Source organism: Zeus faber, assembly GCF_960531495.2.
Source record: "Zeus faber genome assembly, chromosome: 12".
Classification (NCBI taxonomy): Eukaryota; Metazoa; Chordata; class Actinopteri; order Zeiformes; family Zeidae; genus Zeus; species Zeus faber.
This window is the reverse complement of record NC_137196.1, coordinates 26,778,017-26,804,392: the sequence shown is the minus strand read 5'-3', so window position 1 is coordinate 26,804,392 and position 26,376 is coordinate 26,778,017. Positions and strand designations below refer to the sequence as shown.

The 26,376-nt window shown below is 46.2% G+C and overlaps 1 protein-coding gene across 1 annotated transcript in view; it reads right to left on the bottom strand.

The window, feature by feature from the left end:
* The window catches only part of pappa2 (pappalysin 2), a gene marked incomplete at both ends in the record, with an annotated part of 77,215 nt that overhangs the window by 40,964 nt on the left and 9,875 nt on the right, over positions 1–26,376 (bottom strand). Inside the window, 9 exons of the mRNA XM_080010500.1 lie at positions 5,993–6,078; positions 6,181–6,309; positions 12,171–12,492; positions 13,189–13,371; positions 17,253–17,389; positions 17,480–17,672; positions 18,952–19,105; positions 19,508–19,647; positions 22,125–22,273. Of these exons, the coding sequence (XP_079866626.1) occupies positions 5,993–6,078; positions 6,181–6,309; positions 12,171–12,492; positions 13,189–13,371; positions 17,253–17,389; positions 17,480–17,672; positions 18,952–19,105; positions 19,508–19,647; positions 22,125–22,273 (1,493 nt within the window). The remainder of the gene's footprint in view (positions 1–5,992; positions 6,079–6,180; positions 6,310–12,170; positions 12,493–13,188; positions 13,372–17,252; positions 17,390–17,479; positions 17,673–18,951; positions 19,106–19,507; positions 19,648–22,124; positions 22,274–26,376) is intronic.

Below are 26,376 nucleotides of genomic sequence, written 5' to 3'. Positions count from 1 at the left end.
AAAGGTGGCTTGGAAAGGGCAAGTCATACCTTCGCCCTAATCCAAGGGAGGAGAAATGTGGAGGGCAAAGGAGGAGAAGAGAGGGAAGGCAAAGAAAGGAGGAGAAGAAAAAGCCGAGGAAAGGGAGGCCGAGCGAGGAGGAGACGGGGGAGGAGGGAATGAATAAGAGAGGAGGGGGGAGGAGAGAGAGGGGACGGGGAGTGTGGCCGACCTCGCAGACGACAGCGCTTCGACGGCGCAGCCCAAGGGGTTGGGGGCCTCCGCGAGCGCAGGAGCTCCGCCGGGGGACGGAGGATCCAGGTGTGGCCGCACCCGTCACCCCCTCGCGCTCCTCGCGCGCACAACACGACAAGATCCCCGCGCGGTATCCGACTAAAACGTATCCATCCCCACCCAGTCGCTCGTCGTTCACGATCAGTGGAATAAGAGTGAGGCAGTTGGAGGGATGTCTGTACAGCATGACTATGCAAGACCGTACGACCCCTGCGACCAAATTAGTTTCTCTCGACAGTGAGGCGTCCGCAGGCTGTTCAAAGGCCCCCGGGGAGGGGAAAAAATTTTAAAATTAAAAATAAAAGAGTGAGCATGTCTACTCCACACACTCGTTTGGAGTGATGTCATCCAGATCTGAATTTCCGCCAACGTTTGAGTCGGCATACAGGCATGAGGTGTCTCTCGCCCTCGGTTCTGAGCACGAGGGCACTGACTCAGTCGGTCGCTTCTTCTCGAACGTGACGACAGAGGACGTCGACCGGATCCATCGCAGTTCCAAAGGAAAGAGATTCTTCCACAAAGGATGAAGGAGGAATGGAAGTCGAGGAGGTTTCTCATTCGCCGGCATAACCCCCAACTCGAGGCTTCAAATCTCCTCTTAGGAAACCGACAGGGTTACGTCACACACTCCATCAAAGTTTTTTATTTAATTTCCCCCTACCCCCCAGTCCATGCAAGCGCCGAGCAGCAAGCCATTAATGGCATAAAAGGGAGTAATTGGGGCTGTATTTCTGTGGCGTAGCGATTTAAACACACCAGTCAAACAACAGCTTGTAATGCAGCAAGTATTCGTGCGAAAGGGGGCTGCCTTCCAACACATCAAAAGTTTGGCCTTGTTAACGCCAGGGCAGCTGCAGGAGACAGACAGACAGATTAGTCTGTGATTTGCAATTGGCCATAATTAAGTCAATGGCAACATGGTTCTGATAAAGATTAAAAAAAATAAAATATATATATATATATATATATATATATATACACATGATTAGTCCAAACAATTAAACACCAGAATGTCCTCCCGGGGTCATTTGGCAGCACGGGCAGCTAGTGAACATCTGATACGATGCCCGCACTTTGACAACACCTGCGCAAAGCAGATCTTTTAATTTAAGAGGGGATTAATCTTTTAATGGCGTGCACTTGTTGAGCGCCGCAAGTATTAATCAATATGCTTTGAATAGACCGTTGGTCACATCTGTTTTTATTAAAGTCCGCGAAAAAACAAAGCACGTCAATTTTTTTCCCATTGCTTTAATTCAACCTTCATTTAACAAGACTACCCTTCCATTTTCCTTAATCCGTTTTTCTCGGCCAGGGGTTTCAGGGAGGCTGGAGCCTCTCGCAGCCAACTGTCTGTGTAAGGCCGTAAGGAAACTGTGAATGGATTACTAGTGCACGGAAGGTGACACACGGGGGCCGCTTGGAGCCTCCAGGTAGACTAACCTGTATCTCTCTGGCGGGGGGGAAGGAGACTGGAGCAACCAGAGGAACCGAGCATGAGCTGGTCCGATAGGTGGATGGAATCGTGTTTAAAAAGGACAAACTTTTAAACATGGCCTGGGCCTCTAGTGAGCAGATCAGCTCTGAAATGATTGGATCAATTATGTATTCTTTTTTTTTTTCTCCCCCCAACCCAAAACTCACCTCACAATATCACCCGAGTTATTGGGATCAGATTCTTTTAAATTCATCCTGTGTTCAGGGAATGGCTTCAGCTGACTGCCGTGCACTTGGGCAGTCGAAATACTTGGAGGCAATTGATTTGAAAAACATGAGGCCGGGGTAAAAAAACACCCACATTTTCTAGAGAAGCGCAACAGGCCTAAAAAAGAAATACTGTACATATTTTTGAAATGTGCTCAACTACGTGAGCTCCTGTTCGGGTGCGTATGGATTGCTGTGCAGGTGCCTGGCCTACCTTGAACCCACAAACCAGGATGAAGCAGAAACACGGCGCGGACTTGGCAGAGTCGGAGTACAGTGGGTCATCCAAGCATGGAAAGAAAAGCCAAACATGGAGGCAAATCCTCCACCTATGACTAACAGACCCAGCTGAATAATTAGTCCTTAGTGTCGCAATTTGTAGAAATGTGTTTTTGCCTGTTTTCCTCACTAGTCATCCGGCTAGTTTATTGTAAAACAAAACATAGTAATAGCTCCAGTCACGGCATGTCTGGCCTCGCGAATGAGGAGGGGCGGCAGGGTATTCCAGTCCTTTCTTCTCCTGACAAAAATGGATCGGCTGTCTGCTGGAAAACCTTTGCCAAGTTGCCCTCTCAACTCGCCGGCTCACCACACGTTCAGTTACGGGCAGCGAATACCGAGGGGAAAAATAATGAATAGAGCGAAAAAGAAAAACCATAACCAAAGCGTATTTAACCCTTTAATCAGCCTTCGCTGTCGACCTGCAGCTCTCCTATTGTCTTGTAAAAAGCGGTACTGTTACTGTATTCCTCTGCAGTGCAGATTAATATATATAAGCAGCCGCAGCGCAGGAAGCCCACAGACCACAACAGTGGGTCTGATGACTCGTCTGTTGGTGTTGCCTGCCCTCATCCTGCCCATGTGTTAGAACAAGAAACAGAAACACGGAGAGGGTGTGGTGGCCCTGACAGCCATCTGCAAGGACGGGAGGATAACCTTGAGAATACCCTGCCTTGCCTGTGTGTGTGGTCACGCATGTGTGAATCTAAGTGTGCATATTTTTGTTTGTGTTGTGTGTATATCCAGTATATATATATATATATATATATATATATACTGTATATACACTGCCAGTTGAAAACAAGGGGTGTGGTTTTCAACCATATTCCGTGTGCATCCTTTAGTAATTCAGGTTTCCGTCTCTGTCGGTCGCTTGTCTTTTAACTAACTCTTCTCGTCGTTCAAATGGGCTCATCTGCTTCACAGGTAATGAAGTCAGGCTGGTGGAAGGACTAGAGAAGTGTAAACGTGGCGAGAACCAGAATCGGCGAAGGGCAAGGAGGTTCCTAGAACTCCCAAAATGGGCCCAACGGACAGTGACTTTTCCCCCCTTGGAATACTGTCCGGTGTTTCCAACTCGACCGGTATGTAAGAAAAAACAAACAAACAGGGAAGGTGCAGGGTGCTCAGGAAGGTCAACAAAATATTGGTGCTCTGGAAGGGAACAAAATTGTTTAAAAGCCTTTATTGAGACTGCTTTTACGTTTTTGTCGTTACACTTGAGCTATAGCCCTGTCTTTATGCATTTAACGTGTGCATTTCAATAATTCCTCCATGAATGAGCCATCTTTTAGTATATTATAATACGCATTATTATTGGTATTTGTTGTTGTAATATGAAGCTTTTTGACTCAATAACACATCTCTAAAAAAGACATTTGGGAAAATAATCCTCAACCTTCTGCTTACAATTGCCTGTTTTGGGAGGACTCCCTTCCACATGTTGCTGCGTAGCTTCTGTTGTGGCCTGTCTGCATGCTTCGACTGGGCAGACGCTGCAGAGAACATGTGTGATGTCGTGCTGGGATGGAATGCGGCTGGGCACTCACTCATATTTATGTTTATGTGCTGTGATATTTGTATTGGCCTTTTCCTTTTCTGCTCACCTGAGTTGTGTGAGAAGAATTGTCAGGGAAAATTACCATTGAGGCATTTATAGTAAAATAAAATATAAAAAAAGAAATATACATAAAAATATATATTAAAATACATTATTTTACACCAATGACAAGCAATAAGGAAATGTTGAATTGAACCTTGCTGTTGCTACTTTTGATTAACATGCAGCCATGAATAAAAGTTAGGATCATTAAATAAAAATAGGTTTATACAGGAGATATTTAGGAATTATTTAGGAGATATTTGGTCCATTAACACGGTCAAATGAACTGTGCAATTCTGGATAAGTTGTACTTACAATGTACATAGCGATGGCCAGTCAGTGGTACAGTGGTTCCCCCTAAATGAACAGCAAACAGCTCTAGCTGACACAGTAGTCATCCAACATGCAGGATTTCTCTCATTGCTTAAATTCCAACCTAGGATACAATTAAGGGACAAAAAAAAAGTTTGCGTGGATTCATTTCAATCACCCAGTCAGTCAGATGTTTAAAAATAATAAGAAAATTCTCATTCACCCACATTGTTTGGTTAACTATGTGAGACGTCTCTTTAACAGTCATCTATAAGGTCAATCTACAGTACGTATTTGAAAAATTTTAAATTATTATTTGCCACATTACTGGACAATGTAATGAGATCTTTTGTGCACAAAGTAATTGAAATAGATAGAGTTCCACAAAGACCACCAATCCTGGCATACAATTATGATTTGGATCATATTTATAGGTATGAGACTTATAAAAGATGATAAAAATATGATAACTAATCAGCTTTATTTTTAATGATTTTACTACTCTACCATTGACAACTATACATGAAATTATAACAAATCCATGATTGGTATCAAATTTGTTGTATACTCAAATCATTTATCTATAGCATCTATTGAAGTTGTTAACCTTTGCATAACCCATAAACTATTGGGCAGATTCATGAGCATTGAGACATTCAAAAGCGTTGCCCAGCGTTTATGGTTTTTTGGTCCAAAATCTCACGTTAAATCCAAATAAGAACACTCAACTTTATCTGTCCTTGTGTAAGCATGGCTCACTCATTGTTTATTTCTCAGCCCCGAATCAGCGGTTCTTGCCTAAACTTTACCAAAACGAAGATGGACTAAGCCGTGCCCGCATTGGTTCGTTCCAAATCCGAAGCTCCATTTTGTGAGTGGCGGCAGTCGAGAAAATGGACCAAATATGACAGAATAAGAAAAATACCCACTGCATAATTTCATTCTGGCTTTCACAACATTGAGGTGGCCTCCAATCGGTCATCTCAGAACTGTTTTCAGAGGCGAAGGCCTGTTTAAGCTGGCAGCGCTCTGCCTCAGCGCAGGGAGCTGGCCGAATGGTGCAGATGTGTTTTTGATAACAGCAAAGCACATGACTTGCTTTTGATGAAACATATTAAATAGAATCAAACATGGCAACGATGCCGAATCACAGCTGTTCTTTGTGTACGGATTTTCGCAAGTGTGTAACCCCTAACAATAACAAGGCTCTCGATAAAAATCAATAAACTCTCTTTGCCGATATTGCCAACAAAAATCGGGATCCTGGAGAAGCTGAGAAGCCCAAAACCTTATGCAAAAATCCATGATCCGTGTGTTTTGTCTACTGTATTGTCACATTTGTCAACATCTCTAGACCGACTTCCAATCTCGCAAAAGCCAAAGCCTGATATAAAAAAAACTTTGTGTCGGAGGATTACAGTGAAATTGAATTGGGTATCCCTTTCTTGCATTTCAACATCTTCTCGCTGTCAAATCAGAATATTGAAATCCACCTACATGCACATACTGTACATAAGGCTTCTTGTAGAATTTCAAAATAAAGAAATCAACTGGACATGACTGGGTCTTCAACGCTGAGCCATCTGCTGGGTGTATTTCTAGGTTTGAACCCTGCAGGTCTGCGCAAGAGCAATCCATTTTCTCGCTGACAAGGACTTGACTCACTTACAATGGATAGACCGGATTCGCTTGGAATTGGATTGGAGTGAACTGCAATGCACTGGACTGGACTGGACCAGAATGGACCGGCTTGGGCCGGCTTGGAACACGCTAGAAGAGATTGGACTGGTCTTTACTGGTATGCACTGAAACCGATCTCACCTCGACAGTTGAAGCCAGTTTCATGGCGGCATTTCTTAGAGCAGCCGTCGCCGTCCAACAGGTTTCCATCATCGCACTCCTCCGTCCTACAGTGAGAGACGGGGAAAGGAAGAGCTGTCAACATCACCGCTGTCCCCGTCCCCACAAACCCTCGTCTCCTTCATGGCTTCCCCGCGTCCCATACAGACCCCTGCGGGAGGCCATCGCCGCAGTACGTCTGTCCGTGGGTGTAGAGGAGAGGTGGGGAAAACTCGCTGAGCACACCCTCAGCCTCCACCTGGATCATGTACTGGTACTGCACTCCCTTCATAACAGAGCTGTAGCAAAACAAAGCAAAGATTACAGAGTAACACAACACAACACAGTTGATACTGAATCGCTTTCCTTACCCCAGAACTAGAACATGGGGTTGGGAGTTTCTTTACACTTCTTTTGTTGATTATTGGTTTTATTCTATTTTTTTGTTTGTTTGTATGCGCTATGTGACGCGCTCCGGAAACTCTGTTTCTGCAAAACTGCCATACAAACCATATGGAGAAAAGTATTTTAAAAGCCTTATACTTAAAAGCGAATTTACAAAGAATGGATTGGCGGCCTCTAATAGCACCACTTGCGCCTCACTTGCGCCCTCTATCGGTGGCGTCTTAGCGTCTGATTCATAGAAGATATTGCGCTAATGATATGCCAGCGCAAACATGGCCATAGAGTTTGCAATTTGCTCTGGTTTTGCGTCTGATCGTAATTATCCATGTGGCAGTAAATAATCTGTGCGTCAGCGCATTAACACCACTACTCTAAGCTTGCCTGTTTTACGAATTATCAGACTAAAATAGACATAATTTGTCTAAAAAGACAGTAGGTATATTGATTTTAAGTGTTTAATGAAATGTAAAATTGTAAGGAAATCCTTGGACGGATTCTAGTTCTCACTGAATCTTAATATTATTATGTAGAAATGATGACAGTTGATTTGCGCTACAAAGTTCGGGGCCTCGGCATAGGAAAGGCGGCGCTGTCCATGGTCCTGAGGTTCGATGCCATCTGTGGTCCAATGCCAATTTTGACCACTTTATCACTATTCCCTTTAACTTTCTAACCAACTTTTGAGTTTAATAGGAATTATTTTTGTCAACTTTTGTAACGCCTTTTTGTACTGCAAACGTCACGCAATGGCTTTGTAATTCTCTGCTTAGTATGTACTTTTTGCTTCCTGTGCATGGAAATGCCCCTCAGGACCAATGAATGACCACACATGACCCCTCTTGCCTCACCGCATGAAGGTTGTGGGTATTCCTTTTGGAATTCACTGGTATTCACTATTGATTTATTTTGCCCTTTACCCCTGGGGAGTAACATGTGTTCAATGCTGCATCAATTTGGGTTGGATGCAGGTGGACAAATCCATTCTTTGGTAAATGAATGGCACATGAAACGGATCAAACTCAATGATAACTTTGAGGACACCCATCAAATTCCCATCGTCAGAACAGTTCCACCAGCCACTCTTTAAATTTTGTTGCACAACTATTAGTGCTATTATCGTACTATATAGCACTCACTCTACAGAGATATATACACTGATCAGCCACAACATTAAAAGCACTGACAGGTGAAGTGAATACCATTGCTCATCTAGTTCCAACGGCACCTGTCAAGGGGTGGGATATATGAGAAAGCAAGTGAAGAGTCAGTTGTTGAAGTTAATGTGTTGAAGCAGCGTAATGATCTGAGCCACTTTGACAAGGAGCACATTGTGATGCTGGACGACTGGGTCAGAGCATCTCCACAAGCACAGCTCTTGTGGGCTGTTCCCGCTCTGCAGTGGTTACTAGCTACCAAAAGTGCTCCAAGGAAGGACGACCGGTGAACCGGCGGCAGGGTCATGGACGCCAAAGGCTCATTGATGGATGTGGGGAGTGAAGTCCAGCCCGTCTGGTTCGATCCCACAGAAGAGTGGGATCAACCTACTGTAGAACAAATTGCTGAAAAAAAAATGCTGCTATGATGGAACGGTGTCAGAAAACACAGTGCATCACAGCTTGCTGCATATGTGGCTGCGTAGCTGCAGACAGGTCAGAGTGGCCATGCTGACCCCTGTCCACTGCCGAAAATTCTTACGATGGGCACGTGAGAGTCACAATGAAAGAAGGTGGCCTGGTCTGATGAATCATGTTTTCTTCTACATCATGTGGATGGCCCGGTGCATGCATCGTTTACCTGGGGAAGAGATGGCACCAGGATGCATTATGGGAAGAAGACAAGCCGGCGAAGGCAGTGTGATGGTCTGGACAATGTTCTCCTGGGCAACCTTGGGTCCTGGCATTCATGTGGATGTTACTTTGACATGTAGCACCTTCCTAAACATTGTTACAGACCAAGTTCACCCCTTCATGGAACAGTATTCCCTGATGGCAGTGGCCTCTTTCAGCAGGATAATGCTTCTGCAACACTGCAACAAACGGTTCATGAAGCGTTTGAAGAACATGACAAGGAGTTCAAGGTGTTGACTTGGCCTCCAAATTTACCAGCTCTCAATCGGATCGAGCGTCTGTGTGATGTACTGGAACAACAAGCCTGATCCATGGGGGCCCCACCTCACATCTTCCAGGACTTAAAGGATCTGCTGCTAACGTCTTGGTGCCAGATACCACAGGACACCTTCAGAGGTCTGGTGGAATCCATGCCTCCATGGGTTAGAGCTGTTTTGGCGGCACTAGGGGGGCCTACACAATATTTGGCAGCTGGTTTTAATGTTGTGGCTGATCGGTGTAAACTCGACTCCCCCAAGCTCCATCCGTCATGATACTAAGGCATTTTGCCAGATGTTTGACCTTACATTAAATAGAAATTATACCTTAATTGGTTTGCTTAAAAAAATAAAAATGAGGATCCTGCAGCTCTGCAAACATGTCCAAACAGGGAAGTCCCCTGATCTGTAACCTTGCAGTATCACAATCCAGTGACCTTTTCAGCCTCCCCGAGAGGTAGCATGCGTGCACTGATACCCGGCCTCCGGTCTAAGGGGCTATCGATCTGTTTGGTTGTGCTTGAGTCTATAAAAAGCGTTCGCTTCATGCTGTCCCTGCACTCGTATCCGCTGTCTCACGCCAGGCCCCTCGCCGCGCTGCGTCCGGTCCCTACGTACCCTACATACCTCTATCAATTATGGATCAAAGATGGAAAGTTCAGGATTTAGGAAATAAAACAATGGAATCCCCCCTCCTCCCTCCCCCGTGTACGTTCCCCATTCTGCATGCAACTGAACACAACCGAGTTGAGACACTTGCATTTGTGTCATCGCAAACTATTACCAAAAACAGCCATTGGGTGGATGTTGCTTGCCAGAGAAAATATTATCTCATATTTCTACATTTATCCAAACCGAAATAATGAACTGGAAGGGACAGGCTTGTGTGTAAGTGAAACGTCCAGGCCTCTGATCTAAAAATAATCATCCTAATGTCAACGGCGCCAAATTGATAAGAAATAAACAGTATAATCAACTCAGCTTGAAACTGAGCTTGTTTCCATAGTGAGTTTAGGGAGTATTTTTGTTATTTAAAAAGTATTATTTTATTATGACTATTATTATCAGTAGTCGTATTATCGATGTGTGTGTAAACTTTCGAATTACGTATTTCACCTTTCTCTTTTTGTCTGTCCCTCTCAGACCTCCCCCCCCCCCTTCCTTACTGCGTGACATTGATTATTATGGCCTGTGAGCCGCAGTGGTGAGGCTTTGGAGGAAGTGGCTCAGGTTCCTGTCCGCCACGCGCTGATGTTGACGACGCTCTGGTGTATCCGGATTTTTCTCTTCCTCTCCTTTTTCCCTCTACCCTTTCCCTTTCCTCTCCCCTTCCTTCCGTCCTCTCAATATGCTCTCCTTCCCTTCCCCCTTCCTTCCCCTCCTGTCCTCTGCTCTCCTCACTTTCCCTCTGTTCTTCTCCCCCTTTCTCCTCCCCTCTTCCTTCCAGCCTTTCCTCATCTCGCTTCTCTTCACTTCCTTCTCCCCCTCACTCTCCTCTTCCCCCCCGTGTTCTTCCATCCTTTTCCTTTCCTCTCCTCAGCTCTCCTCCTCTATCCATCTCCCTCTCACCCCCACCACCACCACCCCCCACCCCCACCCCCCGGCATTCCTCTATTCCCCCTGGCTTCTACATCTTTTTGCACTCAGACGCAGCTTTGTGTAACTCACGAGACGTGTTCCCTGAAAAATAAACGGTTTTCTGAAGCCGCCGAACATCTCCCTCCGCTCTGCTGCCACGGCAACAATGACAGCTTCTCAAGGAACACTGTGCCGCCACTCGCTCCCGTGTTAATGTCACGTGGCGCGTTACAGTTGCGGACAAAAATAAAAAGTTTGGGGAGGAATACGTGGGAGAATGTTCAGCTTTGATATTTTTGGGAGCACTATAAGATGTCGGGACGTCAGGCTCTCGGGATGCTTTTCAGGTAGAAGGCCGGTAAACAACATGTACCCTGGTTTGGGACGGAGCACAAACTCCAGCTCGCTGCTGCTCCGAGACTCCAGAAAGCTTTCTTGGTCGAGCCCACGGCCCGATGGTACAAACTTGGATCGCTGCTTTGAAATTCTGCAGCCTCCTGCTGAAAGCGTTTGGTTCCTGAGCCTCTCAAGCAGAACCAGAGAAAAACACCCGTGAGTGACAGATTACTGTGGATTACCGGATATGCGAGCGAGCATGCATGTCCTTTTACCCCTGTGCACACATGTACACACGGGGAGCTTGTGCAGTCTGAACTCCATAACAGCCATAAATAACACGTAAATGCTGAATATTATTTTTCTCCAAGCCACTGAGGTTCGATTCCTCTGTGTGTGTGTGTGTGTGTGTGTGTGTGTGTGTGTGTGTGTGTGTGTGTGTGTGTGTGTGTGTGTGTGTGTGTGTGTGTGTGTGTGTGTGTGTGTGTGTGTGTGTGTGTGTGTGTGTGTGTGTGTGTGTGTGTGTGTGTGAGATAGCAGTTGGCGTGCCGCGCATGCTGTAAATATTCATCTAGTCACAGTAAGCTTAGTGTGTGGTGCGGACATTGAAAACACACCTGTCTATTTTCCCCCCTCGCCTGACGCCAGAAAGCTGTTCTTTGATGTCCAGAGAGAAACTTATTAGAGCCACTTTTTTTCAGTTGATCTTTCAGTCGCGTTCAGGTAAACTCATTACTATGTCAATTATCTAAGTATATAGAATGAGCCTAGGCGGATGATTGAACCTCTTGACATACTGATGTTTACATGCACACATTAATCAGAATGAGGCAGGAAAAAAAAACCAACCTGAATAATATGGTGTTTTTGAACAAGGTGTGGATTTCTGACCGTTTGGTGCGTGCACAGAATGCACGCTCAAGAAACATCACAATTGAGGTGTAAGCCAAATATAAATAAATACGTCAAACAGAATAGGCTTGAATACTGCGTATGGCGATATTCAGGACATTTCAATGTAGTATCCACACTAGAGAATGCTGAGTGGGTGAGGGAGTCAATGTAATGAGAATGTTCCACTCATTCACAATTAAATGTCATCCCCTGAAAATACGAGGTACATCGACTAGGCTGTAAAAACTTTATGTAAACCATCAAATTGCTTCCAATAAAGCTGAATTGTTTTGGAACAACTTTACTTTGCTCAAAGAGCCTAATGGTATTTCTCAGAATTGTCGCCTTACATCCTCCCTCCGGTGACGTCAAATTGCAAGGAGCAGATACTCCCCAGGTACTACAGTACACACCTGGGGGATTTAATAATCATCGTTGCAATTGATACCCATTCATCTAAATGATGAGAGCCTCACGTTTATTTTCATTTTTCACACTTCAAATTGAACAGCACGGTGTCAATCCATAAGATCAAATTCCATTTGAATCTGAAAAGGTGAGGATTTGAGTTGCATCCTTATTTTTTTCATCTTTAATTGAAACAAGAAAATGTCATTGTCATTAAAGACATTTCGTAGGTGTTATGATTTGCCTTTTTCCCCTAGTAGTCCCTATGTGTTGGCCCGCTTGATGATGTCATTACATTCGCCAGGACAGATGGATGCCGTCTGAATGAGAATGCCAAGAGCCCACTCTTTGCATTCTTGCAATGAAAGGCGGAGTTTACATTTTGGAATTTTCTAACAAAATAGTCGTACTGACTGCTACTTTACATGAACACACCTGTCTTTAAATGTCGTCTGGGTCTGCGGCGGTGGAGGCGCCTTCTCCTTCTTGGTCTGATCTGGGAACGGCGGCTGGCGGTGAATGTGATAAGCCAGGGGGCGGCAGCTAGAGCACAGCGGGCTGCCGGGCCCCGAGGACAGCATGGCGGCGTCGATCTCCATCTTCTCGTCAAAAGTGCAGAGTTTGACAGCGGAGACTGCCAGCCTCTGGGTGTCCAGGCGCAGGGTGAGGGGCGTGTCACAGAGAATGTGCTGGGATCCCAGGCCGAGCGTCTCTCCCGACTCTGTTATCAGCTCGATGTTGGCGATGGCTGGATTGCCTGGGATCATGGCAAAAAAAAAAGGACAGAGAGGAGAAATGAATGGACAACGACCAAGGGTTAAATCACAGTTGGACATGGGTCAGAACCATGCGGCCCACCCACCTTTTGTTAATACATAAGAAAGATATTTCATAGCAAATATTTCTCTATATGGGCCTACCAGAGGAGATCTAACTTGCTGATAACTCAGAGGACTCCCAAGACATTCCCACAGTCAGAGCAGCCAAACGTTTCGCTGGATTGCACTCAAGTGAGCCACAAGTTTTAGAAGCCTAAATTCCACCAAAGTTTCAAATCTTAAATGATGTTTGGATCGTGACTAAATGACCAAGGACAAATCTGGATCCTTAGCAGCTGAGCACCACTGATCTAAACCGACATTCAGAGCTGTGTGAATTATTCCACATTAATTATTGTACCATTGAGAAGTGGACGCTTCCAAGTACCCTGGGAACGTGAAATCCCTACAATTTTGGAACAGTCTTTCCCTTTGTATCAGGTCTTCTCTTACTATTGACACCTTAAAATCTCATCTCTTCCTTGACCTTGAGTTTGCATGAGGTCTGTGGCGTCTTAATGTCTGCCCTTTTCATTTGTCACTTGCGGACTTATATTGCGCTCAGTGCAAGTGGGCAACTGTTGTCGTTTTAATGGTGCTGCGTAGATGTGTTTGTGTTGACTTTGGCCGCTGACCTGTGGATATGTAGGTGACCCAGAGCGTGAGGGCGTGAGGGACGACCGGATGCCGGAACCACAGGGTCAGGGTGCAGCCCTCCGTCTCAGGACACGGCGAGGTGACATTGGTGTCGTAGAGGCTGAGCTCAGGGCTCCATGCCTGGAGGCTCGGTTCACAGGGCTGCTCCACGTCTGGCGGTCCTGTGTAGGCACGGAAACGCACACGTTACCAACACACACACACACACACACGCTCGCACGCACATTCTGAGAAAGATACACACGGTAAGAATGACATACCGATACCCAGGATTTTGGATATACAGGCGCAAACACACACAAACACACACCTGCACACAAAACCATCTCCTCAGACTCAGAAATTCAGACTACAAAATTGTTCATCAACATAAGACGATATCCCCATTTCACTGAAAAGTAATAAATGACAATATTGATTTATCGCCCAGAAGCCCCGGACTTAATCAAGAGCCTCCTTGAGCGGAGCCGCTGAGAATTCTAGCAGAAAAAATAAGTATGCCTTTCTGAGGGAACTCCCGGAGGTGTTAATGTGAATAACTTTATGACCACAAAGCAGGTGATTCAGGCCTAAACAGTATAAATGATGAATAAATAAATAGAAAATCACTTCAGAACACACATGCAGACAAACACCTTTTTCATAGAGGTGCGATTCCTTCTTTTTTTTAACGGCTCATCAATGCACAATGAAGAAGATTTGGAGGTGTTTTGGGTTTTTTTTATAATGTTTTTGAATGGAAGTAACGTGCAGTGGTCTCCGTGCCAGATGCAAATGAAGATTGATATGGAATGTGGTGCAACAGTAGTGAAGCTGGTGGAGACATCTTGATTTGCAGGAGGAGAAATGTCATGTTGTTTGCAGACTGACTAGTCAAATTTACACTCAATCATTCTGTTGGCAGAGACAGAGAGAGAGAGAGAGAGACGGGGGGCAGAGGGAGACAAAAATGGAGGGGGGGGCAGAGAGATGTGATTAAAGGGGAAGACAGAAAGGATCTCACTGGAAAAGACAAGATATAAACGTTTCATTTCTTCAGACTCGATCACAGCAGGCCTTTGGCTCATACCGACCGTACCATGCGTGTGTTTGCACCCAGGGTGGGTGTGTGTGCGTGCGTGTGCGTGTGTGTCTGTGTGCGTGCGTGTGCGTCTGTGTGTGTGTGTGTGTGTGTGTGTGTGTTTTCACTTGTGGGCCTGTGTGAAGGTAAACAGAGGAGTGCCAAGCCAAGCTGTTAAACTCAATTGGTGAAATGCAACAAAGAGACAGATAGAGACTGACTCAGGCCAGGTGTGTGTGTGTGTGTGTGTGTGTGTGTGTGTGTGTGTGTGTGTGTGTGTGTGTGTGTGTGTGTGTGTGTGTGTGTGTTTGTGTTTGTGTTTGTGTATGTCCGTGGCAAGCCTCAGACTAATGTGTCCATCAGATGTGGAGAACGACTCCCTGAACGACTCTGAGATCGGACAAGCTCATCCCTCCTCTCTCTCTCTCTCTATCTCTCTCTCTCATCATAATAATATAACATCAAATATTAAAGAAATGTGACTTGATTTTGACTTTACAAACAGCACAACTAAGCGGATTATGTGTCCATCTATCAGTCTTTCTGCCTGTCTGTCTTTAGCAAGAAATCCTAAAATGTTTGTGGCTGCTTTTCTAAATGATTCTCCGCATGGCAGAGCGTTGTTGAACTTGGACATGTTGCACTGATGTTACGGGCTTAGCGAGGCACGCTTGAGTCCAGGAATGCACCAATACCATTCCTTCGGACCCAGCACTAAAATCTTCAGCTACTATCACTGATTGACAAACAAAAATGATGAACAAAATCATATATAAGTCGTCACACGGTCCTAAAATCCAAAAATGAACTCGGCGCTAGCACATCACCTGACATGGTCGAGCCTCCACCCCAGCCCCGCCAGGCTTCTGGCACCGTCAGCGTTCATCATTTACCTGCGAGTACTGGATTCCTCGACTCCAGTCGGAAACGGGATCAAATGAATCCTCTGACTTCCCCATCGAGGCCGGGGCGCTTTACCCGACCACGCTCTGTTTGCGCTGCATGTTCTCCATCTGTCCCATCCAAAAACTGAGAAAAGGCAATTGTACTGTAGAGCTAATCTAGACCGACAACGGACAACAGAAAACAGACGACTCTTCTTGTTTTTCTCACATTCAATGCCTTGGTCTCATTCCCCTCTCAACGCAGTGCACTGACTTTATTTACAACAATTAGTGTCACGGAACTACTTGAAAGCACCATGTTAACAGGGTCTGGCACCGCCACCCCTCCAGTCAACCACCGCCCGAGGCCCCCAGCCAGTTCTTGGACGGAAGGACGGATGACGATGATGATGTTGGAAAGGTTTCCCTTTGAGTCAAGCGCTAAACAAGCGGGCCGAGCCCGACCGGACGCGTCCAAAAGCAGCCTTTGTGTCTCGGGCCCTTGCGCTTCCGTTTCTCACCCGCGACGGCACCTACGTAGAATCCGTCCGACTCCCACCGCATCCCACGACCCCCAGGATGAAAAGGTGCGATGTTGCGTCTGCTCTCGGGGGCCGTCGCGGCGTATCGTCGCCGTGGAGAAATTGGTGAGAGAGGAAGAGCCGAGGCTGAGGGGAAAGCCACCAGACTGCCTGTCTCCTCCACTCTGTGGATCCCACTGTTTACACTAAGACTGTAATTGACTCTTTATCATCATTATGGGCCCCGCAGTCAAAGCGAGGGACGCCGTAATCCCTGTGCAACCCCCAACACACACACACACACACACACACACACACACACACACACACACACACACACACACACACACACACTTCCTTGTTTTCAAAGAGCTAAATTCCAGCGCAGGATCTCCACACATTGAGGATTTGGGTCGGGTTTCCGTTTAAAGAGAAGGAGCAGCGGCGGTTTGTTGTGTTTTTCTCCCCCTGCCTTTCTTTTCCTCTTTCTTTCATTTTCTCTTTCGCCCCCTCGTCCTCCCTTCATTCATTATTCCTGTCTTCCTTTCCCCCTTCCCTAACACCACACACGTCATGCGTAAGCTAGACAGGGCTTCTCCAAGAAATCTCGGAGTAACAAGGACCATCTGCTCACACAGAGCGTAAGGTTTCAAAGCGCTGCTAGAGGATACATTTCTTTATTAGGAGTATTATTGTTATTTGCGTGCATAGATGTGTGGTTGCGTTTGTGTACTTTTGTGTGTGTGTGTGTGTGTGTGTGTGAGAGACAGGGTTTCTGAGCTTGGATGACACCCAACGTTACCCAGTTGACAAGCCGCCAGGCAAACCTTGTTCTCACTTTGGCTGAAGAGAAGGAGTGAGAGAGAGGGAGAGCAATTACCATTTAATGATTTTCTGCTTTCTTGTCTTGCAGGAGCCCTTAGTCTTGCACGCACCTCAAAAAAAAGATGTGACAGGACGGCGGATGCGTTTGTGCGCGTGCGTGTGTGTGTGTGCGTGTGTGTGTGTGTGTGTCCGTCCTCTCCGTTTGTGAGAGTCAATGGTAAAATTTACAAGAAAAGATGGAGGGAATTTATGAGGAAAATAATAAAGGCATATTTGAATCAAAGTTCTGATACATAAAAAATTGTACTGCAAATTCTAAGACGGTAAAAAAGAAACCAACAACAAACTGGTTTCATTCACCACCCTGCGTCTCCGTGGCAACTTGAGTTTGAACATTTACCTCATGATGTCACTACCTTGTATGATTGTTTGTTGCCCTTAAAATTAGATAAAATATGACACTCACTAAATAACAAGAGCAACAAGATGATCAAGTTTTTATCATTAATAATAGCCCAATTGATAGATCACTAGATTTCTAAACAGACGGAAAGGCGTGGCTCGCTGGTTGACAATGGGGCAACCAGACTGCACACCTTGGTGGACAGTGGCTCAAAGCGGGTTATCCCCGGCAACTAGGTAAATGTTATTGTCGAGCCCTGCATTTTATAAACATCTGAATTTACCCCCGTCATCTCCTGGATGGTAAAGAAACGTGTGTTTTTTCTTGTTTTTTATTTAGTTCTACTAACCGACAGCCTCTTCGGGCGTCCAATACCCAGACGTGTCGCAGATTCGTGGAGAAGTGGCCTCGTGAGCGTACTGGTGAAACACGCCGTCCCGCTCGCAGTTCCCGCAGTTTACGCCCGGAGAGGCGCGGAGCTTGGAACTGAGAGGAAATGGGAGACGGACAGGTGATTACGAGGCTGATGTCATTAGAGCGAGACGAGCAAAGGGAAAATAATATTAACATTTCCACCTTTGGTAAAGAGGTCCCTGAACGGGCGGCAGCCAGTAGATGGTGACGGAGTCCGGGGAGTGGCCGATCACCATGGGGGGCAGGGCGGGGGTCGCGGGGCGCCGCTCCTTCAGCCAGTTCTGGTAGACCAGGTCGATGTAGCAGTGCATCCTGGCCACCTGGTTGGGTGTGAAGTGGTTGGTGCAGTTGTCGTCTACGTGCGTGAAAGAGGGGGAAAGGGTGGTCGGTTTGGGAGCCGGGGGGTTTTTCGGGCCCCAGGCAACCTTTGAGGATCTTCTTCGGGGTCGTTGAGGGCGTGCTCCCTTCGCCCTTTCAGTGGTTTTGGTTTCAGATGGACAGAAACTCTGTCCGTATACTCTGGAGTTTATGGTGTGAGCTACAATCCCAAGATGTGTGATCCCCTACGGTCACCCTCCTGCTAAACCCCACACTGTGCACGACTGGGACGGAAAAAAGAATTGTTCTATTAACTGTATGTGTGATAGTGTCTTTTGAAAGTCCTCTTAATGTATCTGGAGGACTCATTTGGAGGGAAAAATGGCTCTGCATGTGACACAGCTCTTGGAATGGGGATCGCTGTTAACAGAGAGGCTAAAATTTGACAGGAGCCTCAAGGTATTGGCAAACAATGGAATTATTTTAATCTTTGTCATTTCACTATTTACCTACCTCTAACCTCCACCTGCTAAGTGATCCCATTCATTACAGACAGACAAAGTTAAAATCCACACCCAGTGCTGTCATTATTGAATAATTGAGTACTCGCACCTCCATAAAGCTGTAGACGCTTGGAGCGTTTTTCTTATTATTAGAGCAGTGCATTATAAGTGGTTTCGCTCAGGCACGACGTTGATGCGACACTGAAGTTAATGTCACTCAGCACTTACATTTATATGGAACAAACCATCACTAAAAAGGAAGTCCGTTCACATACTATTGCTGAATTATGAATTTGATCGCAATGATGAATTTCAAGTATTTGTATCTGAGAAGTTCATCGATAATGTCTTAATGTGAAATATTTACATTACAGCAAAACACAAAAAAAATCTGTTAATAAGAGACAGTTATTCAAGAAAATCTCCAAAAAACAATCAATCCTTGTATATATTTTGATTTTTGAGTTGCAGTAAATTTTATTTTCCTAAATAAAGTGCTATCCCACCTGATTTTATTGCGACTTATTAAACTAATATAATATCGTAAGAAATAAATATCATTACGAGACATGAACTTTCTCAATTACTTATATTTCCAATATAATATATTACATTATAACATATGTCTAATAATTATTATATTATGTTATACTTGTAATTATTAATTATAATATTAATTATTAATACTTACATTAATATAATTACTCTAATAAAACTATATAATATATATAACATTATTTATTATTATCTACATTATTAATAACTATTAATAACTAGCAGAATATACCAATTGAAGTGTCTAATCTGCCATACCTGTGTAGCTCATGTAGTTGCTGTAGGGCGTGTCCTGGTACATGGTCACCCCACAGGTGTCGTTCACGGGCCCCGGGTCGTGGCACGCCTTGGACTTGGGTGTCGGGGCCGTGTCGGCACAGAGATCCCCCGTCTCCATGGACGGGGTGGTTTCCTGGTGTCAGACATCACATGTTACCGAACAACAGTACAACTGAATAACTCACTTTGTTGACAGTTTGGAGTGACTGCAGTCGGAAAATTAGGGAGAAATCGGCAAATCATCAGAAAAATTCCAGAATTCCATATAAAACCTGTAAACGGCAGATTTAGAAGAAAACCTTTTTAACCTTCCGCGAAGGTTCTGTAAATTAATCAATGTTGTTTATTTAAATAAGGTAATGTCCTATTTTCGGAACAAGGTTAGCTATGAACATTTGCACATTTTGACACCCAGATAAATATGTAGATGATCATAATGAAAACAATGTGTTGATACTGCATGTTGAGCAGAATTTTCCGAAAACATAAATCGATCGCAATATGAACTGAGCGCTGAGACACTGAAGACCCTCACCTGACAGGGGTCGTCACAGGAGTCGCGCTCGCTCACCCCTTTGAAGACGTGGTACAGGCCAAGGATGTGGCCCATCTCGTGGATCATGGTGTTGTTGTGACCGACTGTACCAAAGTAGGAGGGGTTCAACACCATCCCCCCTGGTGGGAAAAGCCATGAGACGGGTTGGAGTCGATGGAGACGGTAAACGTTGCAGCGTTAAACGATGAGCCCTCGGAGACGCCTTGTCATCCGCTCGTTCCTCGTCTAAACAGGCACAGATGCGCGGGGCCGTGCAACCGAAATTGTGAGGACATGGAGCTAGAATCGGCGGAGGAAACGTCGAGATGACGGCGCGTTTCGACCCGGGCCGCGGGAAAGTACAGCGCCGCTATAATTCGATTGCATTGAAATTGTCAGAGATCGTCCCTCTTGACGTACGTAATATTACATTTTAGAAGATGTTGTCATCCGCGTCTGAATAATTGAGGGAATGCGAAAGCCTTGTCATTTATTTCTGCTTGGTTTTACAGTGTTGGCTTTGCCTCCATGCCTGCATGCTTGCGTGCGGACCGTTCCGTCAGTGCCTCCGTGTCTTTTTTTGGGGGGGGGTTTTGCTTTGTTTTTTTCTCAAAGAAATGACTTATTCAACTGTTTCCACGAGGTGTAGAGCATGCTTCGTGCTAGTCATGGACATTAACCGCGAGGGGTTAACGCGGTCCGCTCCCTCTAAGATTGGAAAGGTTTTGCAAATCAGTGGCCCTGGGGCACGGTCGTGGTCCCATATCACTGGATTCTAGTTTTTTTCCAAAGGCGTGTTTTAGTTGGGCTGCACTGAAAGGTTCTGATAAGACTGGAAATAATGTGAAATCCATCAAATGTGTCTCCATACGAACGAGCAAATACATTTTTGTTCCAAATGTGAGGTAGATTCTGGATTGTGTCCGGGGATTCAATTGTGTTGGACATCGGTGGACATGACCACCGACCTTTGGTGAATTAATAAATAAACAGGAAAAATATTGAAGGGGTTCCCTGTATCGTTCCCTGAGGGCCTTCTGGAAGGGATCAAACTCACTGTTCACTGTGAGGACGTGAAATGATCCTTGTCAGAGCTGCCAAGCCATTCGCTGAACTGTGATCCAGTGATCTGTCGTTTGGGAAACCTAAATGTTCCACCAGCTGCTTTTTAATTTCTGTTGCATGACATGGCTATTAGTGTAATTACGGTATTTTCAATATCGCCCATTATAGAGTAATAAATAGATAGCTACATAGCTAGTCACTCTCAGCCACATAGCTCATCCAGTTAGGGCTTGTGAAAATAGTTAAGAACATCCCCAAAACAGCTCAAATGGAGCGAAAGGGTAAATTCTGCATAATTAAATAAGTGATTATAATTGAAACTTCATGAAATGATAGAATTGCTTGATTGGAAAGACTTAATTGGAAGCTAAGTTTCCAAACTAAAAAAGTACAAACACATAGGTTACTATTTGTTTATTTTATTTCCCAGTTGCCATCCACAGAGAAGAACGAATGAGGCTGTGAGGCGGTATGACTGTCTACTCTACTGGCACGAGAGGAACACAACAACAAACCAGTTAAGGTTACGAACGAACCGCTCGCAACAGGATTTATTTAATTAAATTTTATTTTATTTTTTCAAAGGAAGGGGAGAAAATGGCTGGCACGCCCGCGCGGATGGCAACCAGAGGGCGTCGGGCCGTTTCCGTCTGTTTGTTTGTTTGGTTGTTGTTGGGTTGCTCAGTCTTTTCCAGTGGGAAAGTGTCTAATGATTGGGGAAGGGGAAAGAAAGAGAGGCAATATGCCGGGAAATCCTTGCGTGCCGAAACACACACTCTGGCCATTTTGCTGCGAAACTGCCCCGAGGAGAAAACTTGCGGGTGACGATGCCGCGGAAAGACACTAGTAAAATGGGGGAAAGGAGATGGAGAGCGTGCGGAGATGTAAATCTAACGTGGCGTGACAATAAAGACGGAGGGAGACCGTTCCGAGAAGAAAGACGTTTCGGAGGAGAAGGACGGAGCAAAGAGGACGTCGCAGAACCAGGGAGCGATGGGGGAAAGACGAGCGACGATCCCCGCGTTTTAAAAAGGGCTACCCGGCTCAGCCCTAGCGGGCCGTCGGCTCGCCGGACACCAGGCGTGGGAGGTGCGCGAGGACTTCAGGAAAGGCCTCCGACCAAATGAGCCGGTACCAGTCCCCATCACAGGCCAAATCACCAATTTATCACAGGCTTTGATGTCTGAAGTGCTGACATGCTGAACGCATTGCACCATATCTGAATTGCATGCTCGCCTTTCAAGATTAGGTGAAGAAACACCACTGTTGAAAAAAAATATAAAAAAGTAACATTTCTGACATTTATGGCCAATTGGAAATGGAATAAGGTAAAAAGTTATTTGGTACGCTGGCACAAAACAGAAAAACCGGCAGTGTTAAAGTGTAATTCCTCTCATGGTATTCACACGATAAGGAGAGATGGCCTGAGTGGATACGGGCAGGAAACTTTGATCCCTAGTTGAGATTTTTGTTCTGCCCTCCCAAACATTTCCCCGAAGCAACTTTCAATACAAGGCGACGCCCTTTTAGCGGGGAACACGCGTTGACTCACCTTGGTGGCCGAGGGCCTCCTTCGCCCAGGGCCAGGTGGCCGCGCCCGCTAGCTCCTCGCGGGCGGAGTTGTTGGCGAAGAAAACGTTGAGTGTTTCCTCACCGCTCAGGCGTAGCTGGTCCTTCAGCTCCTTCACGCTCATGTAGGCCCTGCAGACAGGGGCGGATGTGCGTCGGTGTTGTAGGGTTTGAAAACCGAGGGCTTTTGTATTTTCTCTCCAAAACCCTTAATTGCCTCAGATTTGAATGGTGTGTGTGCGTGTGCGTGTGCGTGTGTGTGTGTGTGTGTGTGTGTGTGTGTGTGTGTGGGGAAACCTGCACTTACAGTATGCTGTCTCCCTAGTTTATGCCTGTAGCGAGCCGGGAGAGGAATATGCGGCAGGGACGGCCCCCGAACGGCGAGAAATGTATCAACGGGGTCAAATCGGTGGCGGGCGGTGAAATCCTTGGGGTGTCGCCCCAAAAAGGTTGTAGATCACCTAAATCCCAGACTATGAAGAAGTACGGCCGTACAGTGAGGAGGTGGAATGCAACTCTCATGAGATTAATGGATCATTGCGTATTCATACAAAGTTACAGGGATTCTCCAGCCCGGTGAAGGCAGTTAGTACAACGAGACAAAATATTAATTGTACCCCGAGAACAACAATGTCACAGGTACAGCTGCAGGTTATGTTGTGTTTCATCAGTGTCTCCAAAGTTAGTCTCACATTTATATAAGTAAAACAAAATGTGTGCCTGTTGGAGGTCCATGCGGAGAGGTTCGTGGCCTCCCCTTGGGGCGTGCCACTGATAAGTGGATGGAGAAAGTGGATGGATGGATGGATTCTGCCCATCCATCCAGTCATCTAGATGACCTGTAAGACACGCACTGGCACTGCAGTTTGTAAGACGACGGGCCAGCCGCGTTCTACATATTTTCATCCTATGACACTTTTGTGCGTGTGAACCGTGCACAGATTGCACATGGGGTTAGGGGGGCTCTTACAATTTGTTATTTTTCAAAGGTGGTCTTCAGATTTCACACTCTAAAGGTCGGGCCCCTCTGCCAAAAAAAAAAAAAATCACCTCCATCCATCAACAGCCATCTCAGCCTCATGTTATAACTGTTTGTATTGGTCAGGGTACCTGAAACCGCCACTCCTACACACACACACACACACACACACACACACACACACACACACACACACACACACACACACACACACACACACACACACACACACACACACACACACACACACACACTCACTCCCTTCCTCCTTCCTCTCCTCTGCGACTCTGACTGGACCGTGATAAATTGCCCACGGAGGAGCTTTGATGTGTGAAGCCAACTTGTTTTTCCTTGGCCTGGGGGGAGAGGGATGTCACATGTCATTTTTCTTCCTTTGCTTTCATAGCTGGAAGGCTTTTGCACTGCTGCCGTTAAGCCCAACCGGGTCGGAGACACGTGGGGTAACAGCAGCCGCTCCAAGCTGGCACGCCAGACAGTTTGAACTATTAGTTATACCACCTACTGCGATGTGGACAGTTACAACTCCCTCTCATCTGTGTCTGTGTGTCTGTGTGTCTGTGTGTCTGTGTGTGTGTGTGTGTGTGTGTGTGTGTGTGTGTGTGTGTGTGTGTGTGTGTGTGTGTGCGTGTGCGTGTGCGCGTGCGTGTGTTTTATACATCTGCCTTGCATATAGGGTTAATTAAATCAAACACACACACCCTGCCAAATCGTGCGCCCAGTGCAGCGTTAGGTCAAATCAGTTCCATATTAAATATTAATATGGAACACTGAACCTAATTGCCCTTTATTGCATGGGTGAATCATAAGCAACTTTTGCGCGAGGATTTTAAATCATTTTAAGTGCTTTTAAATGATTTTATTCATACTATTTTTCGAGGAGGAGAAACCATTGCGTTCACCTGTGGCGCGAGATTTATTGGCGTTACTTGACAATGTTTCAGCCTTCGGCCACCTCCAGAGCCTTTTGATGTTGTGTTTTATGTTCCTATCCTAAGGAGAGAGTTACGTTTTCGGTGTTTGATCGTGCTCAGCGTACGGCAAATATAACTATTTAACCAACGTCTTCTTTACCTCGAACAACTTAGGCTCACGGTTATTATGCCGGAAATATAATTCCTATAATTGCTCATTAAAAGCTCTCATTGGATCTGCTCTAGTGCTTTTCCCATGGTGAAGAGATGCGAAGGAATGCACAGGTGAAAGGTTTTTCGGAGCGAGGGGCTTCATGCGAGCGCCCGGGGCGCTCGAGAATCTGCCTGCGGGCCGAGGTGGAGGGCAACATCTTCCTCTTTCCGCGCACGGCCGCCGGCTCGGCCGCGAAGGAAAAGGCCCCTTTCGCTCCGAGCGGGCCCGAAAACGAGCCCCGGTTTGGGTAGTCCTCCGTCCTCGTCCGATCACTCCCGTGAGTGCGTGCGCTGTAAATAACATGTGTTTTCTCAGGCACGCCGCCTGTTCAAATGAGGTTGAAGATTTAAGGTTCTTCCTGGAAAGCCAGCCCCAGCTATATCGAAAAGGGAGCGGGGTTCAACTGAGGCTGCATGCAGTATCCATCACCCGGGGGCTGCGTAATCATCGGTGACGGGGAGGCAACCACTAATGAGTTGACTCCTCAACTTCTGAGACTCAGGGGATGCTTCGATCTAATTCCACAGCCAATCTGGCAAAAGTAACTGGCTTCCCATGCCTGAGTAGAAGTGACAACACTCTGCTCGTGATTGGACACAACTCCCATGTGTGCGGGGAAGTCAAAGACTTTATGAATCAACGGAAGGGTAACCATCGTCTCTGTCGACAAACAGCACATGCAACGAACCGCTTTCAATTATCTGCGTTGACGAGCGAATTATCTTTGAACTCCCGAGGATCGGGAACCGGACTGCAGACATTCAGGGGTCGGCCGCTGCCAGCGGCCTACTGCAGTTGAAACACATAAAAATGAGCGCTGTGAAATACCTATTTCCTAGAATTACCGTAACCGTCCTCAATAAACTAGGGCGTAGCCGGCAATAACGATGAGTCAATTTTGGCAAAAGAGATTAGAAACTCAAATTAAGCTCGCTTTAATCCTGTCCAGGAGCAGAGCTGCGTTCAGTTAAACATCACAGATGTTTGAGGGATGTTGTGAATAATATGAGTTTTGTCAGAAATGCTCAGTTGCACATGCGCGCAGGTCACATGCGAGCAAAGCGCTAAACAAGGTTGGAACCGGGGTCGTCCGTTCGGTGGGGTGGAAAGACGAGCCGCCCTCAGTGCGCCCCAAACAACTGCGGCTTCAGGTTTTACGGACCGATTGGGAAATGGGCCTCCACGTTAACAGACTGACTATCCTCTCCCCTCCCTCCCTCTCTCGTCCTCTCTCTCTCTCTCTCTCTCTCTCTCTCTCTCTCTCTCTCCCCTCCTCCCTTCCATCTCTCTTTCCTCTCGCCGCCCTTTTCTTTTTCTTTCTTGCCGTGCCAGAATCTCCGGTGTACCTGGCCACCGCTCCAGTCCGGGCCTGGCTCCCCACAACAAATTTGGGTTGTGACAGCAGCTGCCTTTGGAGCCCCCTCCCTCACTCCCACCTCCTCACTGGCTAGCAGTCAAATGCGAGCATCGAGGGCCCCAACAACCTGAATACCTGCACAAGAGTTCAGACAAATTTGGAATATATCAAAAACCCAGACCCTAAACATAAAAATGGTTTGCTCCAAAATGCCAGTAAAATGTCATCCTCACATTAATTATTTCTCTCTCGCTCTCTCACAAAATGGTGAGTTGTGTTCCAGGGGAGCACGCACGCACACACACACACACACACACACACACACACACACACACACACACACATTCACAAGCACGCGCTCGCACACAGGTCCAAACACGTAGCCACACAAACGGACATAAGGAGGTTCGAACCCTTCCAGAAGACCTACGCTACTGTCGCTCCGCTGGGTCCGGCCTTTTGCGGCGCGGCGGCGCCCCCCCACCACCCCCACCCCCCATGTACTGGCTGCTCAAGCTGTTTGTAGCGCAGGGTCACAAGCGTAAGGACAGAAAGTCTGGCTGGGTCCAACAAGGGAGACTTGCATCACTGTGGCGAGAACACATGTTATTTTGCTGAGTTTTAGCCCTCAAAGTCACAGCAGCGTTTCAAAATCCTGAAGCAAATTCTCCCCGAACGGATATTTGCCGAAAAAAAAGACAGTCACAGTCGATTGATTGATCGATTGCACTTCATTGAGTCCCCTCTGGGGTG